This window comes from Fusarium flagelliforme (genome assembly GCF_020744385.1).
Source record: "Fusarium flagelliforme strain FIESC 12 MPI-CAGE-AA-0113 chromosome Unknown B0J16scaffold_3, whole genome shotgun sequence".
In the NCBI taxonomy this organism is placed as follows: domain Eukaryota; kingdom Fungi; phylum Ascomycota; class Sordariomycetes; order Hypocreales; family Nectriaceae; genus Fusarium; species Fusarium flagelliforme.
Genome location: NW_025763505.1, coordinates 1,132,831 through 1,150,396, shown reverse-complemented (window position 1 = coordinate 1,150,396; position 17,566 = coordinate 1,132,831). Strand labels below are relative to the sequence as shown.

General features: G+C 49.2%; 5 protein-coding genes across 5 annotated transcripts; 4 read left to right on the top strand and 1 right to left on the bottom strand.

The window, feature by feature from the left end:
* The first annotated feature begins 883 nt into the window (after positions 1–883).
* On the top strand, positions 884–2,414 carry B0J16DRAFT_93058 (putative Sin3 binding protein-domain-containing protein). Its single transcript, XM_046134695.1, has 3 exons — positions 884–898; positions 968–1,118; positions 1,262–2,414. Exon 3 carries the CDS (start codon positions 1,320–1,322, stop codon positions 2,373–2,375), a length of 1,056 nt encoding a protein of 351 aa, XP_045984296.1. The 5' UTR covers positions 884–898; positions 968–1,118; positions 1,262–1,319; the 3' UTR covers positions 2,376–2,414.
* Positions 2,415–7,190: 4,776 nt separating this feature from the next.
* Positions 7,191–9,460, top strand: B0J16DRAFT_93053 (uncharacterized protein). Its single transcript, XM_046134694.1, has 3 exons — positions 7,191–7,545; positions 7,596–7,799; positions 7,855–9,460. Exons 1-3 carry the CDS (start codon positions 7,294–7,296, stop codon positions 9,313–9,315), a joined length of 1,917 nt encoding a protein of 638 aa, XP_045984295.1. The 5' UTR covers positions 7,191–7,293; the 3' UTR covers positions 9,316–9,460.
* A 1,565-nt stretch (positions 9,461–11,025) lies between these two features.
* B0J16DRAFT_93022 (uncharacterized protein) lies at positions 11,026–11,991 on the top strand. Its single transcript, XM_046134693.1, has one exon. It carries the CDS (start codon positions 11,289–11,291, stop codon positions 11,748–11,750), a length of 462 nt encoding a protein of 153 aa, XP_045984294.1. The 5' UTR covers positions 11,026–11,288; the 3' UTR covers positions 11,751–11,991.
* Positions 11,992–12,393: 402 nt separating this feature from the next.
* Positions 12,394–12,919, top strand: B0J16DRAFT_93005 (uncharacterized protein). Its single transcript, XM_046134692.1, has one exon. The coding sequence runs from the start codon at positions 12,531–12,533 to the stop codon at positions 12,816–12,818; it is 288 nt and encodes a 95-aa protein (XP_045984293.1). The 5' UTR covers positions 12,394–12,530; the 3' UTR covers positions 12,819–12,919.
* Positions 12,920–14,087, bottom strand: B0J16DRAFT_93004 (uncharacterized protein). The gene is made up of 2 exons (XM_046134691.1): positions 14,039–14,087; positions 12,920–13,716 (listed from the first exon to the last, which is right to left on the bottom strand). Exon 2 carries the CDS (start codon positions 13,600–13,602, stop codon positions 13,021–13,023), a length of 582 nt encoding a protein of 193 aa, XP_045984292.1. The 5' UTR covers positions 13,603–13,716; positions 14,039–14,087; the 3' UTR covers positions 12,920–13,020.
* Between the last annotated feature and the right edge of the window lie 3,479 nt (positions 14,088–17,566).

Genomic DNA, 17,566 nt, shown 5'->3' with positions numbered 1-17,566 from the left:
AGTCCATTTCGTTTGGCCTTGTCCGGCTCGCTTCCCCGTTTACCGCTGTGGCTCGGATCCTCTCGTTTCCCTAGACTACCAGCTGCTTGGGAATTGAATCAAATGAAAATACCACAAAAACAATTTCACATGGACCAGCAAAAACAAAGAAAAGTGCCACTTTTTATTTACTATTAGCATGGAAGAAAGAAGTGCGGTGGAAACTGAAAGAATACGTAGCACTGCATATTTTGGGAGGGAAAGGAAGTTTGTTGGGTTCTAGGGCTCTTCCATTCCTCTTAGACTATGGTTTCCATGGGATGGTTGTCTCAAATGCGGTAGAAACAAGATATCACTCACTATTATCTACAGCACTGTACTGTACAGTACTGTACATTCCCCTATCAACCTTATCAGACGAAAGATGTTGGCTGAACAGCCACAGCCTACACTGGACCGAAACATGGGGGTGACACCCAATAATTGACGCCTGGCCCGTTTGGGCTGGGTTTGAGTGTTGGATTGAATGGTGTTTGTTAGGTGTGTTTGTAGTAACCAAGGCGTTGGCACTGTCTGCCCAATCCTTTGATAACTGGTGTGCCAAATTTACACCCGGCCTGCCGCCTTTACGTCCTAAGATACACTCCCACTCCTGCTTACAGTACAGTACAGCATCCATTCGCCCCCCCTGTTTCTAGGTGGCCTGCGCCTATCGCTCAGCACACGCACACGCACCGCACCGCCCTACTACAGGTGCGTGCGTCGGTGCTCTTTCGCGATACAATATCATACCGCCAATACAAAGTGCAAGTGCAAGTGCAAGTCGAGTACGTACCTGACACCTCTACCCAGGACCGGGCCTGGCTCTGGCTGGCTGGCTACGACTCACACCTCACACGGGTTCACCTGCCCTTGGCTTGTAAGTTGGTGGTCATATATCCTTCCAGGCTTCCCTCCTGTCTGATTCCCTTTCCTCCCCAAACAACAGCAACACCACGAAAGGAACACCAAGATTCGTATCAGAGTCTCTTGTCACAGTCCAGATCATCGCGCCAGCTCTGCCCAGGCCTGCCATACATCGCCATATTTGTGCCAGCAACTTGTCTTGCCAGCCCTCCTTACATCCGGCTTCTGAATAGGTACGTACCATATCTGACGCAGCGCGACGCCTGTTGTGACTCAATCATGATATTATTCCTCATCACAACTCGTCAAGCAAAGAGTGGCGAGGATCGCATCGCAAAACAAAGCTCCTTCTCAATATCAACCTCGCTGACCATAGTCTCGTATCTTTAGACTTGTTCGTTCGGAAGCGCATACCAATCCGACACTCGGTAATCATGGCTACCATGGCAGCGGCTGCTCGTGATATCTCCCAGGCCTCCTCGAACCGAGACAACTTAACTGCTGTAGCGGCTCGAAGTGTCCCTGCGACTGTGACACGATCTCAACAACCCCTCCCTACTCCCCCAAACTCCATTTCTCCCAACCTGCCGCCTCATGGGCTTAAGGCGCAGCTCCAGAAGGCCAAGCTTGACCCTATCGACTCAGACCTGGACCTTCACGAGCCTTCGGATCGACGACGATCGATCTCGCCTGCCCTCGAGGCATCGGGTGCCATCACCGGCTCTCTCCTCGCCAAATACCACCTGCCAGAGATCCTGCTCAACCACGGTCCCTTGGCTATCAGACATATTATGGGGTACCTAACCACTTCGGTACCCGGGTTCTCAGGGATCCCTCCAACAAAGGCGCGGAGACTAGTCGTGGGAGCTTTGGAAGGTCGAGGAGGAGAAGGCGGTGGACTGGATGGAGAGGTGGAATTTGAAAAGGTGGGATGGGGCCGCTGGGATGCTCGTAAGCGAGGGGAGCCTTCGCGACACCGACAAGGAACTCCTCCATCCTCGTATGGGGCGGGCATTCCCATCAGCAAGAATGGCGGTCGGGGTCAGGACCGCTTCAGACAAAGCACTGCTTCGAGCAACGGTGACTCAGTTCAGTTTTCTCATGAGGACCACGACATCTACATGATGGAGCATGAGGCCGATAAAATGTCCATGGACGGTTCTGGGTCTGCTTCGTGCTCCGAGGCGCCGGATGATGATGTCGTTATGAACGACGACCCTGAGGATGCGACAGATGATGAGGATTGGGCCACGATGGGAGCTGCTGCTCTCCGAGCTGAATCCTATTCCAACCAGGCAGCGGCTCAACTTGAGCATGGCTTCCAGCCCTCTTCGGCGTACACACCAGGTGCGCTTCGTTCGTTCTCTGCCAACTCGGGCATGGCGCGCACACCGCAAACTTTCAACATCGACTTTTCGGCGTTGACGGGTCCCTCCGCCGCACAGGAGCGGGAAGCCGTCGAGGCTCTTCTGCAGCTCGGTTCTGTATAATATCTGCATGCATGGCGTTTTTTTGTTTTTTTGGGCTTTCAGTATTTCTGGAAGCTGACGGTTTCGGGCTGGTTGGCTCAAGGGAGGCCGTGTCGGCCCACATCCCTGACCGAGGCGGCGACCTCTGGATCATTATTACTCTCACGATGACACGGCTTCACGTACTTATTCGGGCTATACGCTTTCTTAATATGGGCTCGGTTTTTGGCGTCTTGGTACTCGGCGGCATCTTGTCTACGGGACAGATGAATCGTCGTCGACTGTGGAAAGTCAGCACGCGGGCAACAGTCCAGGATGCGCACGCATCGAAACTTTTCGGATGTGCACATCACTGGTGTTCTCCAATACTCGGGTCTTATTTCTTTTTATTGAGGGGACACAAGTTGTCGGGGCGTTGCCTTCTGTCACTTGATATTCCTGTCGCTCCATGGGGGCTATTCGATTCTTAGCCCCAAGGCGCATACTTATGCCGGGAGCTTTGGCTCCTGAGCGACACGACAACACCCTTGACGGGAAGGGCTGGTTTCCGATGTTGAGTCGTCTCCTTGGGGTATTTGTTTTACAATACCCAGTCAACCCAAGTTTTGGCTTTGCATTATACATGAACGAATCTTACCACTTCAACACCATGTGGTGGATCATGACGACGATTATTTTTATACCATTTGTGGGCAGTTGCTGTCAGGTTTTTTTTGGCCTCGTTTTGCAACCTTCTCGATTCTTTGTTTAATCAACTTTTTTTCATGGGCATTTGGAGGCGGGCGGGGTACGCATCAACATCAAATAGAGAGGAGGAAATGGCTGAGAAGGGACATCTTGGATGGATCCTTGACACCTCAGTGGGATATGGAATATCATGGTTGGAACCAAATGGGCTCGAACACTCTATGCTCGCCCTCGTCTTTTGTTTGCCGAGGGCACAAAGACTGAAAAAAGGAGTAAAATCATAATGGTCAGCGAGGGATTTACATAGCTTCCTGGTCGTCAGTGCATAAAGCCTAGCGAGCTTTACCAATGGAAGTTTTGATCTTTCCTTTCCACAAATGCTGTCAACACTGCCTGCGTGAATGTCGTGAAGAACGAGGAGGTTTGTCGGTGAGACTCGGTGGAGTATGCTGCGTTGCATAAAGACTCGACATCGGTTGGGAAACAAGTTCGTGGTTGTTGTTGTTGAGAGACTAGAGTGAAACAAGCATGTGTACGATTATGCGGTGTAAAGACAATGGAAGACTTTAGAATGAAATCGACGTGATAAAGCAAGTGGGTTCCATTGGTAATGTTCCATCTCACAGGTTGAAGTGATACAGTTGCGAACTGACAGAGTTTGCATTTAAAGTGAGTAATTGAGGAGAAGTGAAGTCATCAGATTGTCGTCACGTGATATGCGAATGGTGTGTACATGATATGGTGGTGCTTGATCTTATCGTGGTATCTGGGTATCGATAACTCTTTTACATCCGTCCTCTATATATTCTTCTGTCACTGGACGACCGGTAATTTTTGATATATTTCATACGGTACGTTTACATGTCATTGGCACTGAGGGACTAATCCAGCTACTCTGCGTTGGTTGATGCTATGTTGGCGATTTAAACAATCTTGAGAGCAGATCCACCTTGCAATATGCTGCAGTATTAAAGGTGATTTGGGCTGGACTTTCAGTCTCCTTCGGGGTTCTTCTTTCTTATGATGTTGCTAATACACTTCCTCGACTTCAAAGTTGACCCCTCGGGCGTTGCTAATACACGACATGTGTTTCAGAGGTGACGGATGTTGTTCGTCCCGAGCATGAGCAATGACTCCAAAGCCTTGGTAGGCCACGAGATTAGGCTTGTGAGGACAAGGTGTTCTTTCCGGACAGTACCCTGACGATGGCTGCCTGGGATTCTTCATATGTCAGACTAACTCTGTTTACCTACGGCGCAGAGTTGTGAAGATATATTTGCCCTTGCAATCATGCTACCCTGTACCCTAGTCTTCTCGGTTTTCAGGACGAGTCCCGGTCAGGAAAGCACATCATACCGAGGAGCCTGTCAAGTATAAAGTTTCTGCTGATAACCATGTTTATTTATGCCATGGAAACATCTTGCCTTAGTAGTTACTGGTGCATTGCCCGTCCATAAAAATCTACATACATACTGCACCTGTAGCGATCCTCACCTGTTTCACGGCAAGAGACGGGTTTACAACGGCAGATACTGTTACGCGCGTGGACAATATCTTAGCTAAGGTCAGCGGGGAGACCATCAAGTTCACTGACAGCTTATTTCGCCGAGCGATATATCTCACCAGTCGGATTCAGTTCCATCGATCTCAAGACAAGACAATGCCATCATGCCAAGGTGACAAGAGTGGACAATAGCCGCCTGTTCTTCAAGCGTCCGCTGTCTTGGCGTTCTTGTCGTACGAGGAAATGGTTATCAGTCTTGGCTACAAAGCTTGAGGACCATAGACATTGTCCGCACTAACACGGGCCAACAATAATGTAAGAAAGAACGCTGGCACTGCTGCTATCACAAGACAAGCACTGCTTGGTTTTGCACTGCCACGTTTGTCGTCATCCCCAAGACCTTGGCGTAGAAGGGGTGGAGTTCTTATATTGCTGGGCGGTTTCTTGGCTTTGCTTGGCTGAGAGATACGGTATCATGATTCTTGGCCTGGGGTAAAGGATCAACAGGGAGGGGAGGAACAAAAGGTACATTGTACATATGAGGCGGAGGAATTGAAGAGGGGAAAAGGGTTATTGATAATGGAGCCTTGCTTGGCTAATATCTTGAGCAGTTGGACTATTCGGTGAGTTGAAGTTGATATCGTGGAGTAGTGGTTCTACGGAAGACAACTCGGCGAATTTGGTTAATTGTATGACGACGTTTAAAGAACAAAACTTGTAAGTGCCTTCGAGGCTGCATCATATTCTCTGGGCATTCTGCCGTGCTGCAGAGAACGGCACAAGGCTTCGAAGCCTCATGTGCGATCCCCCGTTGCGGTAACGATAGTTTTAGGTGCTCGGCGTGCAGCTTGTTTCTCGGCGCGCCTAGAAAGGAGGCTATCTGGGAAAATAAGCAAGGATACATGTCTTGTCCAGTATGTATATCTTTTAGTGCTCTATTGTTACTGGACGAAACAGAAGAGGCCTCTCTAATAGTAATGGCCACATATATGTTATTGTTGTCTTGTTGAACGCGCGTGTAAATATGGGTAACTTATCAATAATACCTGTGGGGAAAGAGGCCCGGATGCAGGTCAGATGCGCACGGCTGGTAAGTATCAGTATATAGAGAAGATGATGAGCATGATGTTTTGTTGCATTTAGTGTTAGTTGCACTTTGGGAGTCTATATTGCATGACATGACTCTTAACTACACTACACCATCGTCTCCTTAGACTACTGCAGCAGAAATTAATGAGGTGGCTGCTGAAAAGAAGCATAAGTATAAGAATCTCATCAACAAGGGGAAAACGTGGACTTGGCTCTATTGAATGCTTGGCAGACCAAGAAGGTAAAGAAAAAACAAGAAGTCTTTAAAGTCTTGGCTGATGGAGTTTGTTGGAGACGCCAAGTCCTCTTGGCAGCCTTGATTAAGATTGGGGAGCAGGAGGTCTTGGCGAGAAAAAAAGAAAAGAAAAAAGTCTGGGCGAACAGTGCCAAGAACAAATGAAAGAAGACGTCGACTCTTGCGGAGAATGCACGGAGAAAAAAGGGAAGGAAAGCTTGAGTGTGTGGGTGCCCGGCTTGGCTCAACGTCACTCGTCAGAGTAACCCGGGTCGTGAATTCTAATTGGACAGTCCGTAAGTTTTACGCTAAACAGTTGAACAGTTAACTAAAACGTTTTCAATCAGACTCCTTATTCATGACATTTATTGGACTTCTTACAGCGAACTGACCGGTATTATTACCTGTTGCTTAATTAAACTTGCGTGCTTAATCTGGTCTCGGCATCGGCCAAGCCAAGACGACTAAAAGTAAGCATTCAATAACCAGGAAATAACCAGAACCTGTCCTATTCCGGTAGAATCAATTGTTAGTACTCCGTACCTCTGCCTCCATACAGTATTTAATTAAGCTACTGTACCTTGTCTACGGGGGTTAGCAGTTCCCCGATAGACCCGAAACCTTCCTTGCTCTCTTTCTTTTGCGTCCATTGTTTGTTATCAATTATTCATCAGCCACTTCTGCATGCAGCAGCGCTACTCTTACTCCTCACTCTTTCTTCGCTCTCCAGATCTGGCTCCCCCCCTTAACCCTTAAAACCAGAAACTTACTGACTGCACGGTAAAAAACAGGCAATGTGAGGTGACCGGAAACGGGTGTCAGGTCAGGGCCGAAATCCCTATGGGCTCAGGTGACGGGCGACAAAACACTTGACGCAGTAGGTGGCCAGCTTGTGTGAGGCCCAATATAGCCAAGGCCAATAGAAGCGACGCGATGAGGGGCGGTGCCCAGACTGCCAAGTCTTGGCGGTCTTGGCACCGTTCCCTCCGCTTGACAGAGATGCGTATCTCTGGGCAGAGGTACTTCAGACATCCATGCATCGCAGGGGCTAATCAAGTATCTTGAGCCAAGCAGTACATCGCAATTATCGCCAAGACTCGCCAAGGCCGCCAAGACTTTCCGCTCGTTCTCACCCTCTTGCCCAGACTTTGCGTAAATGTAAAGGGAGCGCATTCCCCCCGTAACTCTTTTATTAATGATGAATTCTCCTTGAACATCTCAGCTCATTCAACTGTATCCTTCATCTCTATATCAATCAACTTTGGTCTTGTTCCTTCTGTAACAAGCTTGGTTGATTCTTATCTCAAGAGACGTGCTTAGCCCTGTCGTACCTGCCTGACTAGTCTCAGCCAGCCAGTCTTTTTTACTTGCCACCGGGCATAAGCGCTTCTGCGTTGACCAGATATCACATATTCCCGCCCATCATGTCTCCTCCAGTTCCTGAGCAGAAGCCTCAGCTTCAACAACAAACTCAACAACCACAGCAGCAACAGACACCATCTGGAGATTCGTCCTCTGGCAGTGCTAGCAACGACTCCAAGTCTGTGACGCCTGCCCCTAGCGCTACCTCTAACACCTCCCAGAGCAGCGGTGGTGCATCAACATCAAACGATGACAACCTTATCTGCCGATGGAATGCTTGCAACCAAAAGTTCCCTGCTCCCGAGGCTCTCTACGTAAGCACTTATGAGTGAATCAAGAATGGACTGAAACTGACCTCTCACAGGAGCACATCTGTGAGCGCCATGTTGGCCGTAAGAGCACAAACAACCTCAACTTGACTTGCCAATGGAACTCTTGCCGAACTACTACAGTCAAGCGAGATCACATCACCTCTCACATTCGTGTTCACGTTCCCCTGAAGCCTCACAAGTGTGAGTTCTGTGGCAAGTCTTTCAAGCGTCCCCAGGACTTGAAGAAGCATGTCAAGGTAAGAAAACTCACCAACCTCGTCTACATCTGTATATCAAACTCACACGCAACAGACTCACGCCGATGATTCTGTGCTTGTCCGATCATCCCAGGATCCCCAAGGCGGACTCAACTACAGGCCACAGCCTCCCAAGGGTATGTCTATGCACGAATCCAGTCCACGGCTGTGGTCGACCGGTTTCCCTTCTCTCGAGTCTAACTCCCCTCCAGGACCTTCCAGCTACTACGACCATACTGGCCAGATGCGGACCAACGCCGCTGCTTTCGGACACCAGGCCCATCCCAGTGGTGGTTACTATGCTCCTCAGCCTTCTACCAACTATGGTCTTTACTTCAACCAACCACCCATCAACAACGCCCGTACTGAGCACCTTGGCTATAGCGCCGCCGCTGGCGGTTATGATCGTAAGCGCACCTACGACATGGTTGATGACTTCTTCGGCAGCGCCAAGCGCCGCCAGATTGACCCTTCGTCCTATGCCCAGATTGGCCGCTCGTTGATGCCCCTTCACGGCAACCTTACCGTCCCCAACGGCCCTATGGCTGCTACTGAGCAGTACATGCCTCAGCCTGCTCCGGCTCCTGTTCACGCCGGCCCTTCACCTGGCCAGAACCCCCTCGCACAGCAATATTACCTGCCCATGCCCAGCGCGCGCACCCAGAAAGACCTCATCCATATCGATCACATCCTCGGCGAGATGCAAAACACCATCTATGAGAACTCCAACCATGCTACTGCTGGCGTTCACATTCACCAAGGCGATGGTGGTTTCAACGGTTACCGCAACACTCCTTCGCCCCCTACTTCACACAGGTCTCCTGCTGGCATGCACGTCTCGACTGATGGCTACCACCCTGTGTCTGCCGCTAGCATGGCTTCGCCTCTGACAGCCATCTCATCTACCGGTACTCCTGCTGTTACACCGCCATCCAGCTCTATGTCTTACACATCCGGCCACTCGCCAAGCCCATCTTCCTCCGCCATGTCTCCTCAGTCCCGCCACGGCTCAACCGCCTCTGTCATGTACCCTACTCTCCCCACAAGTCTTCCCGCTGTCAGCCAGGGTTTCGGCCACTCTGCCACAACCACTCTTGGCCCCAGCTTTGATGGAAGCGAGCGCCGCCGCTACTCTGGTGGTATGCTCCAGCGTGCTCGTGGCCCTCTTCCTCTTCCTCGTGAGGACACCAGCGGTGCTTCTACCCCCAAGGCTAGCGAGTCTGCCCTCTCTGTCGGCTCTCCCTCTTCTGAGTCTGATGTCAGTGATTCTACCCGCGAGCGTGAGGAGCAGTACGACCGCTGGCTCGAGAACATGCGCGTTATCGAGACTCTCCGTGAGTACGTGCGCGGACGTCTTGAGCGCAAGGAGTTTGTTGATGAGCACGAGGCTCCTCGACCAAGCCACGCCGATGCCATGGACGTTGACCCCAAGAGCCCTCAGCCTCATGTTCGGGATCTGGGCACTCCTCGTGAGGGTTCCTCTTTGTACCCCATTCTACGAATGCCTGGCTCTTAGGTTGCTCTTCGATTCAGCTGCTGGCTTGGCTGTGCGTGTACTATATCATCCCTCTTTGTCTGTTGCGTCGGGGCGATGCAGCATATGTTCTATGCGGGTGTCTCATGTTGATATGATGCTTGGGCCCAGGTTTGGGGTTTCTTGAAAACAAAGCAATAGTTTTTTGTCGGATCTGAACAGGTTCAATATCATGAACAATAGTCCGAAGTCTTTTTCTCTTCTTATATCACGGCTTATTCTTTTTGTCGGCAATTGCCGCACATACACTCTTGTTGTCAATATGACGGATTATGAATTATAGGGAAAAGGTGTCTAGGTTTTACGTCACGATAGCTGAGATTCTGAGTTATCTACAAAACACAAATTCAAAAAAGTGTATTAAACCATCTTGCTTCGCGTTCCATGTACAATGTGATTATAGTGCATCATCATACTATCATAGCTGATGTCATGTAAAGATGTGCAGTTCATGACACGAAGTAATCAATCTGAAGCATCGCCAAGATACCTGAGAACATGACATGCAGAATGTGCCTATTGTAAGGAGCTGCGAACATGAGACGCAGCGTACCTGCATCCACAGACACATATGCTTTCCGATTGAGTACTAAGATTGTTCAAGAAATATTCTCCGAATGACCATCACATCATTCCAGCTCAAGACGATCGCTGCAGAATGAGTCCCGTGCGCTCCGAGGCTGAAAGTCGAAGCTGAAGCTGAAGCAGCGATCTCTGGATTCCTTGTCGCAACATGCAGCCAACAAGGGGCATGTAATGTAGATCTTTTCGAGGCCGCCAGTGAAACAAAACGTCACTTGGAAGGGCTAGACTGCACTCGCAGGCTATTTATCGACGACAGCTTGCAATGCATATACTTGGATCATATTGCATAACAGATCGTATTTTGCCTATGACGGGGCTTACTTTCATGGGATTTTGCCTGCTGTGCTTTGCCTAAGATGTTTTGCCTATGGTGTTTTAGCGCATCTCGTGATGTTGGCTGTTTCAAGCAAATGGGCTGAGTCTGTGGGTAGGAAAGCACCACGATGCGTGGAAATATTTACTTAACCATTGAACCGGCAGTAGATTTGATCCTTCGCGAATGCAACATCATTAAAGTTAAAGTTGTATTAACTCTCGTATACAGCCTGAAAAAGCGGCAACTTCCTTTTCTCCAATCATTTCTCTCATCCACGGCCTAATCGGGAGACTCCAACGTCAGCCCAAAGCGTAGTATCTGAAACAACCCGGGTGAAATAGATGATGGAATTTCAACGCACAGAGCCTTCTGCAGAGGTACATGTTCTGCTAAAGAAAGAACACACGCTTAAGAGAGGCTCCAGAAAGTCTCAGGTAGATGATGATCCAGTCCTTGTTGATGTAATCCGCGTCCAGCACCTCGGCTGTAGCTCTTGCTTTGGTGTAGAAGGCGAGCTTTGGCAGTAAAGGATTTAGAGGAACCTAGTTTCACCAACATTTTGTCCATCAATCCTGTAATCTGCCAAGGCCATTTTTGGTTTGCAGAGAAAGGTTTGAGTTTTTTTGGGGAAGGGACGAACTGGGGTTGTTCCTATTGTCAGACGTGCAGTTTCCCGAAGTAAATTGATCGTCGACCAGGGAAAATCGAAGGAAGGGACGGGACCGTTTCATCAGCCGGTGGTCACTGCCTTCCCGGTTTGTTTTGTTCTGTTCTTGGGTGATATGTAAATGACGGGAGGGAGCAGGAGGTACATACCCAGGTACTTAAAGAACCTAATTGTTCGAGGAAGGTTGTTCCCATATATCACTGCTCTGTCCCGTCCCACCTTCTGAGTGATTCAAGAACAAACTCTACTACTATTCACAACACTCTCTCCTCTTACTATACCCATATATACTCTCTTTCTCACCTAACTCTCTACCTTGTCCTAAATCAACTCTTCCTCACAAAAGGTATCCCTCAAACAAAGCCTTCCTCAAATCAGCCTTTCATCATGCGCTTCTTCGCTGCCGCCGCTCTCCTCCTCAGCAGTATCGCTCTCGCAGCGCCCGCTCAAGAACAGAACAAAGACTGCTGTTGCTGCGATATTTCCCAGCCTGCCTTTGTCTGCGAAAAGGACGTCAAGCCCGAAGACTGTATCTGCGCTGCTGTCGTATGCCCTGTCGGCGCTCCCACCTACTGGCCTGCTACCGCTACACCTACCAAGACTGCTACATCAACCACCACTTCTGCGCCCACCTCGACAGCTGCCGTCGAAAAGCGCGAGGAAGCCGTCACAAGTGTCCCCATTCCTGCTGGAGCCCCATGCTGCTGCTGTAGCTTGGCTGATCAAGCTATCGTCTGCGAGGTACGCCCTGAGGACGCAGACCAGACTTGCATGTGCCCCAAGGTCCAGTGCCCTAGCGGTGCGCCGACCTTGACGAGGAACGTGGGCGCTCAGGAGACTGGAAACTAAACGATACCTGAATTAAGGATGGATAACTTCAACGGGGATGTTACAGTTGCGCTTTGACAGCTTGCAACGTGTGCTTTTAGTCTTACTTATTGGTGTAATATCTCCCAGGTCTTGGTTTATGGGCGGGATAGCAAAGCATGATTTCTGAAGAAAACGGGAATGAACAAACAACGAATGTTCTCTGGGAGGCCCTGAAGGAATGAAATGATTATCAGCTAATAACGAGCTTTCCTTTGCCTACACTATAAATGAGTACCATTTCGTTAAGTGACTGTTGAATCTGCTAGGCCCGCCTCATTCTCTAACCTTGCGATTTATTTGTGATAGCGAGAAAGACGACGATGCCGAAATTGCCTAAGTTGTTAGTCTGTTAAGTGTTATGTTTGCTACTCACGACTTGAATATATACAGCCCGACACCGTTGAAACAATGGGATCGCTGCCAAGGACCATAAGATCCCCCCGCTTATACGACGACCAATCAAGGGGTCTATTGATTGAAACACTCGATGGAAAAGGCAACCCTACGAATGGAGTGGTGTCGCATTACGATACGACTAAATGCCAATCCAACCTCCCTTATAAAGACGTCAGCTCATATGGCTTGCAATCTCAACAAATTTAGTCACTGTAATATCGAAGGATCAGAGGATATAGTAGGATAAGAAATTATACACTATGGACTATCAACTAGACTTAAGTTAGAGATAGATATAGATATAGAGGGTTACTACTCCAAGGTGCGCCATGTATTGTGTCCCAAGGCTCAACCCCATGGAATATGAGAATTGCTAAATGTAGTGTTTTGCTTTGGCCCATGTTACCCATCAACTGCCAGAGTGATCCAAGGCCTCTCCTTGAGGTGCACTGCCACCCCTCTCCGACTCTTTCCAATAACTCATTAAACCCTTCTCAAGACCTTGGACCATGGCAGTGTTGTCGTGACTGGACAAGTCGGCTAAAGGGAAATCGAGATATGCAAAAGTATATGGGGGAGGGATGGCCACTGATAGGTAGCAATGCGAATATTAGACCGCAGCGTAAACGGGTATATAGTAACGGGTCATGAAAAGTGCCGCTGACTCTCCGGTTGCTGAATGGCAAGGTCGAGCCATGAAGGCGGGTTAGTTCGCTAGTTTTGGTGTGGGATGAAAGATCCCAAAAAGAAGAATCGTATTCAAAGCTTTGTCGTGACAAGGTCGTCCAGACGGGTCTAAGATGCATCGCCGGCGACGTTCGAAAAGAAAGAGAATCAAGAGGGAGGCATCTCTTTATTGGAATTGAGTACGGTCCTTCTCCTTAAGACCGCCAATATGGTCCATGTCGATCGAGTAAAATTGACCCTTGGCCTCCTTCTCGTAAGCAGGGAGCTGCTCGTCGTTCATGGGCTCCAGACCAACAGCCGAGTTGTCGCCAACACGGACAACAAGGACGCGGCCGTTCTGCTGTCGGCCTTGGTCGTCCTGCTCATCGGGGAAGGTGATGTGAATCTCTGGGACATTGTCGGGGGAGTAGGGAGGAGAGTTGGGGTTGGCAAGCATAGGGCGACCGTCCTGGTTGATGACGAAAACACTGGAGCGACCGTTGTGTGTTGTCTCGATGGTGAGGCCGCGGTGGTTGGCAAAGCGCTTGCTGTCGCTATCGTAGTATGAAGGCAGGCCGTCCTCCTCAGACTTGATCTGCTGCTGCTTCTGGAGACGAGCGCGGCGGAAAAGGAAGAGGATGGCAACCAAAATAAGACCGAGGAAGACAAGGCCGAGAAGGCCAAGCATCAGGTTGATCATGCTGTCGTCTGAGCCATCAGAATCCACAGGCATGTCGGATCGGGTAACGAGGTTGAGAATTGAAGGCATCGTGAATAAAGTTTTAAGGTTGAGTGCTACGTGGGTACAGCAACGAGTGTTCTGAGTTCGTGATAACGATGAATGCTCCGTGTACAAAGAGAACGAATGTCAGGCCGATTACGTCTATTCATCACAATGTTAGCGAACAATGTCGTAGCAAAAGAACCGCTGCCACCGGGGAAAGCGATTGAGTCGTTCTGTGGCGGTTGTCAAGTCTATCTGCAACGCAGGCTCCAATATTGTAGCCAACCGCCATTCCGTATCAGGGCCGGAAGAGCCCATCGACAGTTGACGGTCGACATTTGACCAATTCAAGGCCACGGCGATGCCACCAATTCAATGCATGCCATGACGTGTGCTGCAGAAACCAACGGCCGACCCAAACAGATAAGAACTCGAGAAATAGAGGTGGCAGGTGGAGGGTCAGATGGGACAGAAAACGTACGCCAGGGAGAGGATATCGCCAATAGTTCGGTTGGTGAATGCCTGGCGGGAATCGAAACCAAGGTGGCTGGTTAAGGACCTAGATAGTGGGTAGAACGAAGGGATAGAGGGGGTTGGAAAGACCGGACGGATATCAGCTGAAAGAGTGAAGCTGAAGATCCAAGAAAGTGCTGATAACAAGATGTACAGTACAAAACGATGCCGTAGACGATATTCACAAAAATTGGCCCGCGAGGATTGGGGTTGGAAAAGAAAAAGAAACAAAGCGGGAGAGAGGAACGAACGGTTTTAGCTGGGGGGAGAGTTGATCATTCCATGCCATATCGACAGGGGAGCGAAATGACCGAGCCAGGATGCAGGGGCACTAGGCGCCGAAAAGGCGCTGAACAGGCACTAGGGCCACTGTTTCCTTGGTTCCTCCAGGGGCACAGTCGCTACAATTGGCCGCTAATCCAACCGATGGTGGTTGTGCAGGGGCACCTTCTCTGGTGAGCTTGGGGGCACTTTCCTTGTGAAGGTAGAAGGAGCGGGGCCTCACCGCAGTCGGCTGGGTATGAACAACCAATAAGACATGTCGCTAGAGTCCCGCTTCGAGCATTCAATGTCACTTTGAACAGGAGATGGAAAGCAGTGTTGGCTCTAGATTCTTGCTCTCTACTCCTCGCCTCTCTCTTCCTTGTCCGCTGGCCCGTTGGTCAACTTGGCTTTTTTCAGAGACTGGATACTCACTGGGATTCGCTGCCTTCAACACTCACATGTCCCCTGTAGGCGCGCGCTTGATTGGTTGGGGCCGTTACTGTCATCCCCGCTTCCCCTGCCAAGCCATGGGTCAAGTCTTCTCACTGGACGAGGACAACGACAACAAAGAACCAGGTCAACTGTAACAGAGGCCTTTATCGATAACGAGTCGAGGTTCCTGCTTGGATTGGACCGAATTTCTTTGTGCTCATCTTAAACAGGACTGAAAAGGGCCTAGGAATCCACGCGACTGTGGCGAGGCAAGTAGAAGGGCTCCAAATTTCGACGCCAATGCAAGGTACGAACGGTTATCACATAAAAAGGGACAAGTCTCAAAGACCAACACAAGCTAAGTCGGCGCCACGACGCTTGCAAAGATGAAAAAGCAACTTGGGGATTGAGACCCCGGATTACCTCGAATGAAAGCGAAACGCCTCAGCCGGATGCGCGTGGTGATGCTATCCAGACGTCGTGTCCATTCTTCTTTTGTTCGTCCCTGCTTCAGACAGAAAGAAAGAAAGAAATCGATCTTGGATGGACACGGACATAAGCATGCAGCACACGCGTTCGACGATGCACTGCTTCTATTCCTGGTCTAGGTAGACGATCGGAAAAGGTAAAGTTGCGGTCCATGTCTTTGACTACAAGCTTGATCCATGCTTGGTGTGAGGACGGGCACGCAATCGGTCGTTCCTTGTATTATTTCGTCTCCTTAGTCGCTCATCCGGCTTCATTTAGCGTGGTCCTAATAACTGCGCTTTTTATCAACGATATTTGATCCGATCAGGAGACATATAGGCGATTCCCCTTTCTCGCCAACTTGTCATTTTAACTTAAAGCTTGGACTGGCATGACTGGGTCTTCGGAAGTTCGGAATCACCCATCCTGACATTCGACTCGGTCTAGTCAGCTCAATAAAATCACCTACTTGTTCTAAGTAAACAAAACAATATCGCGCGAGTGGCAACGCCATCCCAGCACCCTAATACCATAAGCAAATATATACTCTTTCAAGGGAGATGGCAAGATGGAATCTGCCTTGAATCAGTCTACCCAGACAGATGCAATCACTAGCTGCGCGGCATCCTTTTGTGCCAGAGTCGTCACATTCGAAAGAGGCCAATGAGGGCGGGCAATTTAAATCGCCCGGACAGCCTCACTGCTTGACTCTGCTAGCTTCTTCGCTAGGGGCCGGGTAAGTTACCATCTGAGACTATTCTCTCGATCTTAAGGCTCTGTGGGTTGGCCCTTGGAAGAACTTGCCAGATCCATTCACAAATAGGTTGGTTATACCAGAACCTGCATACCATAATCGGTGGCTATTGTGCCAAACCCTTAGCGCAGACACTGTCATTTTATCGAGTATCTTATCGCAGGTCAGCTCGACAGGCTTACATGGAGATGACTTCACTGTTGATAGGAGTTTGCATTGGACAATACATATCGCCCCAGGTGGGTAACAGAAGAAATGTCCTCTAAGGCGTAGGCTACCATAATAAAGTAGCCTAAGTGCTACTCTAAGCTATCATAAGGTGATTAACTTATTTCGTCCTTTATGATTTCGGCGGCCAATTCTTCTGACACCCTGAGGCGCCCTACAGTTCTGACTGAGATTTCAGCACGGAGAAATTTCATAGACACCATGGCCGTCACCACTTACAGCACGAGTAGCGACGACGCATTGGCCAATTCTATCATCTGAAAACTCATGGTCTGTTCATCAGTCTCGAGTAAGAGGGATGGTTGCCTGGTCATATGGAAGGGAAGACATGTTCCGTACAGGTATGCTTATTTGACGGAATGCAGTGCTGAGGCCATCACCAGGTGCCCAGAACATGAGGTGAGACATGTCGGCATCAGAGCAAAAAATGGTGTGCCAACGAGCCAGCGACTAGAAATAATATTTGGCCACATTGAAGTCTATGTGCTCATTGGGACACTGATGCGTCATGCTCATGTGTTGGCAGCAAAACAAATACTGAAGAAGTGAAGAGAAGCGAGTAGTATTCATTAAACTTACATGTGTTCAACAGGATGATTACCGTCACATATTCGCCACGGGAAGAACTCGTGATGATAATATACTCCAATTCCAGTTCACTTCAGCTCAACTTAAAAGGAACGTTGCACCACTGAGGAGGGCCCACGATGGCTTTGATACAAACTCTCCCTTGCATCCAAGAGCTATGAGTCAATCCTAGCTTTTCTTATTGGGTTGGATTTCTCTCGGTGGCCGGGAGGCTGTTTGCCTTCATATGATAACATTCGCTCAATGATGCTTGGTGCGTGATGTAAAGTATGAAATGTTGAGGCTGCACTTCAGGTTGATAGATGACCAATACAAGCTTTCCCCGGATGGTTGCTCGGGCCTTTGATCTATCTGTCAAATCATCTCGTTCTCGGACCCTTTTGCTTTTTTGAGTCTGTTGAGACAAGTCAGGGACGTGCATCGTAAATTCTACTCAACAGCGGGTCATTTAATAGGGTCTCTGGGTCTGCAGGAAAAGCGAATATTAATGAGAGAAAGGAGGTCACTGCTTCGGACCCTTAATTATACTAGGTAGGTAGGTATATGGCAGGGTTAGGAGCTGAAGAAGCGAGTCAGAGAGAGACAATCTGATATCTTGTTCTATTAGTATTGGACAAGCTAAATGAGGTCCCGAGTTGTTGTAAATTTCGATATGGATCTCACCGTATCGTTACATACATACATACCCTATGTTTACAGCCTGGCCTATGCTCGGCTTGAACCTTGATGCAATGTTCCATGAACCATGTCCTCTTCTACATA

What these genes read in the sequence shown, in the direction of transcription:
- B0J16DRAFT_93005 (XM_046134692.1), top strand. Translation starts at nt 12,531, where the DNA reads ATGAGAATTGCTAAATGTAGTGTTTTGCTTTGGCCCATGTTACCCATC.
- B0J16DRAFT_93004 (XM_046134691.1), bottom strand. Translation starts at nt 13,602, where the DNA reads ATGCCTTCAATTCTCAACCTCGTTACCCGATCCGACATGCCTGTGGAT.
- B0J16DRAFT_93053 (XM_046134694.1), top strand. Translation starts at nt 7,294, where the DNA reads ATGTCTCCTCCAGTTCCTGAGCAGAAGCCTCAGCTTCAACAACAAACT. An exon ending in CTGCTCCCGAGGCTCTCTAC is followed by an intron (nt 7,546 to 7,595) that starts GTAAGCACTTAT and finishes GACCTCTCACAG; the next exon opens with GAGCACATCTGTGAGCGCCA. An exon ending in ACTTGAAGAAGCATGTCAAG is followed by an intron (nt 7,800 to 7,854) that starts GTAAGAAAACTC and finishes CACACGCAACAG; the next exon opens with ACTCACGCCGATGATTCTGT.
- B0J16DRAFT_93058 (XM_046134695.1), top strand. Translation starts at nt 1,320, where the DNA reads ATGGCTACCATGGCAGCGGCTGCTCGTGATATCTCCCAGGCCTCCTCG.
- B0J16DRAFT_93022 (XM_046134693.1), top strand. Translation starts at nt 11,289, where the DNA reads ATGCGCTTCTTCGCTGCCGCCGCTCTCCTCCTCAGCAGTATCGCTCTC.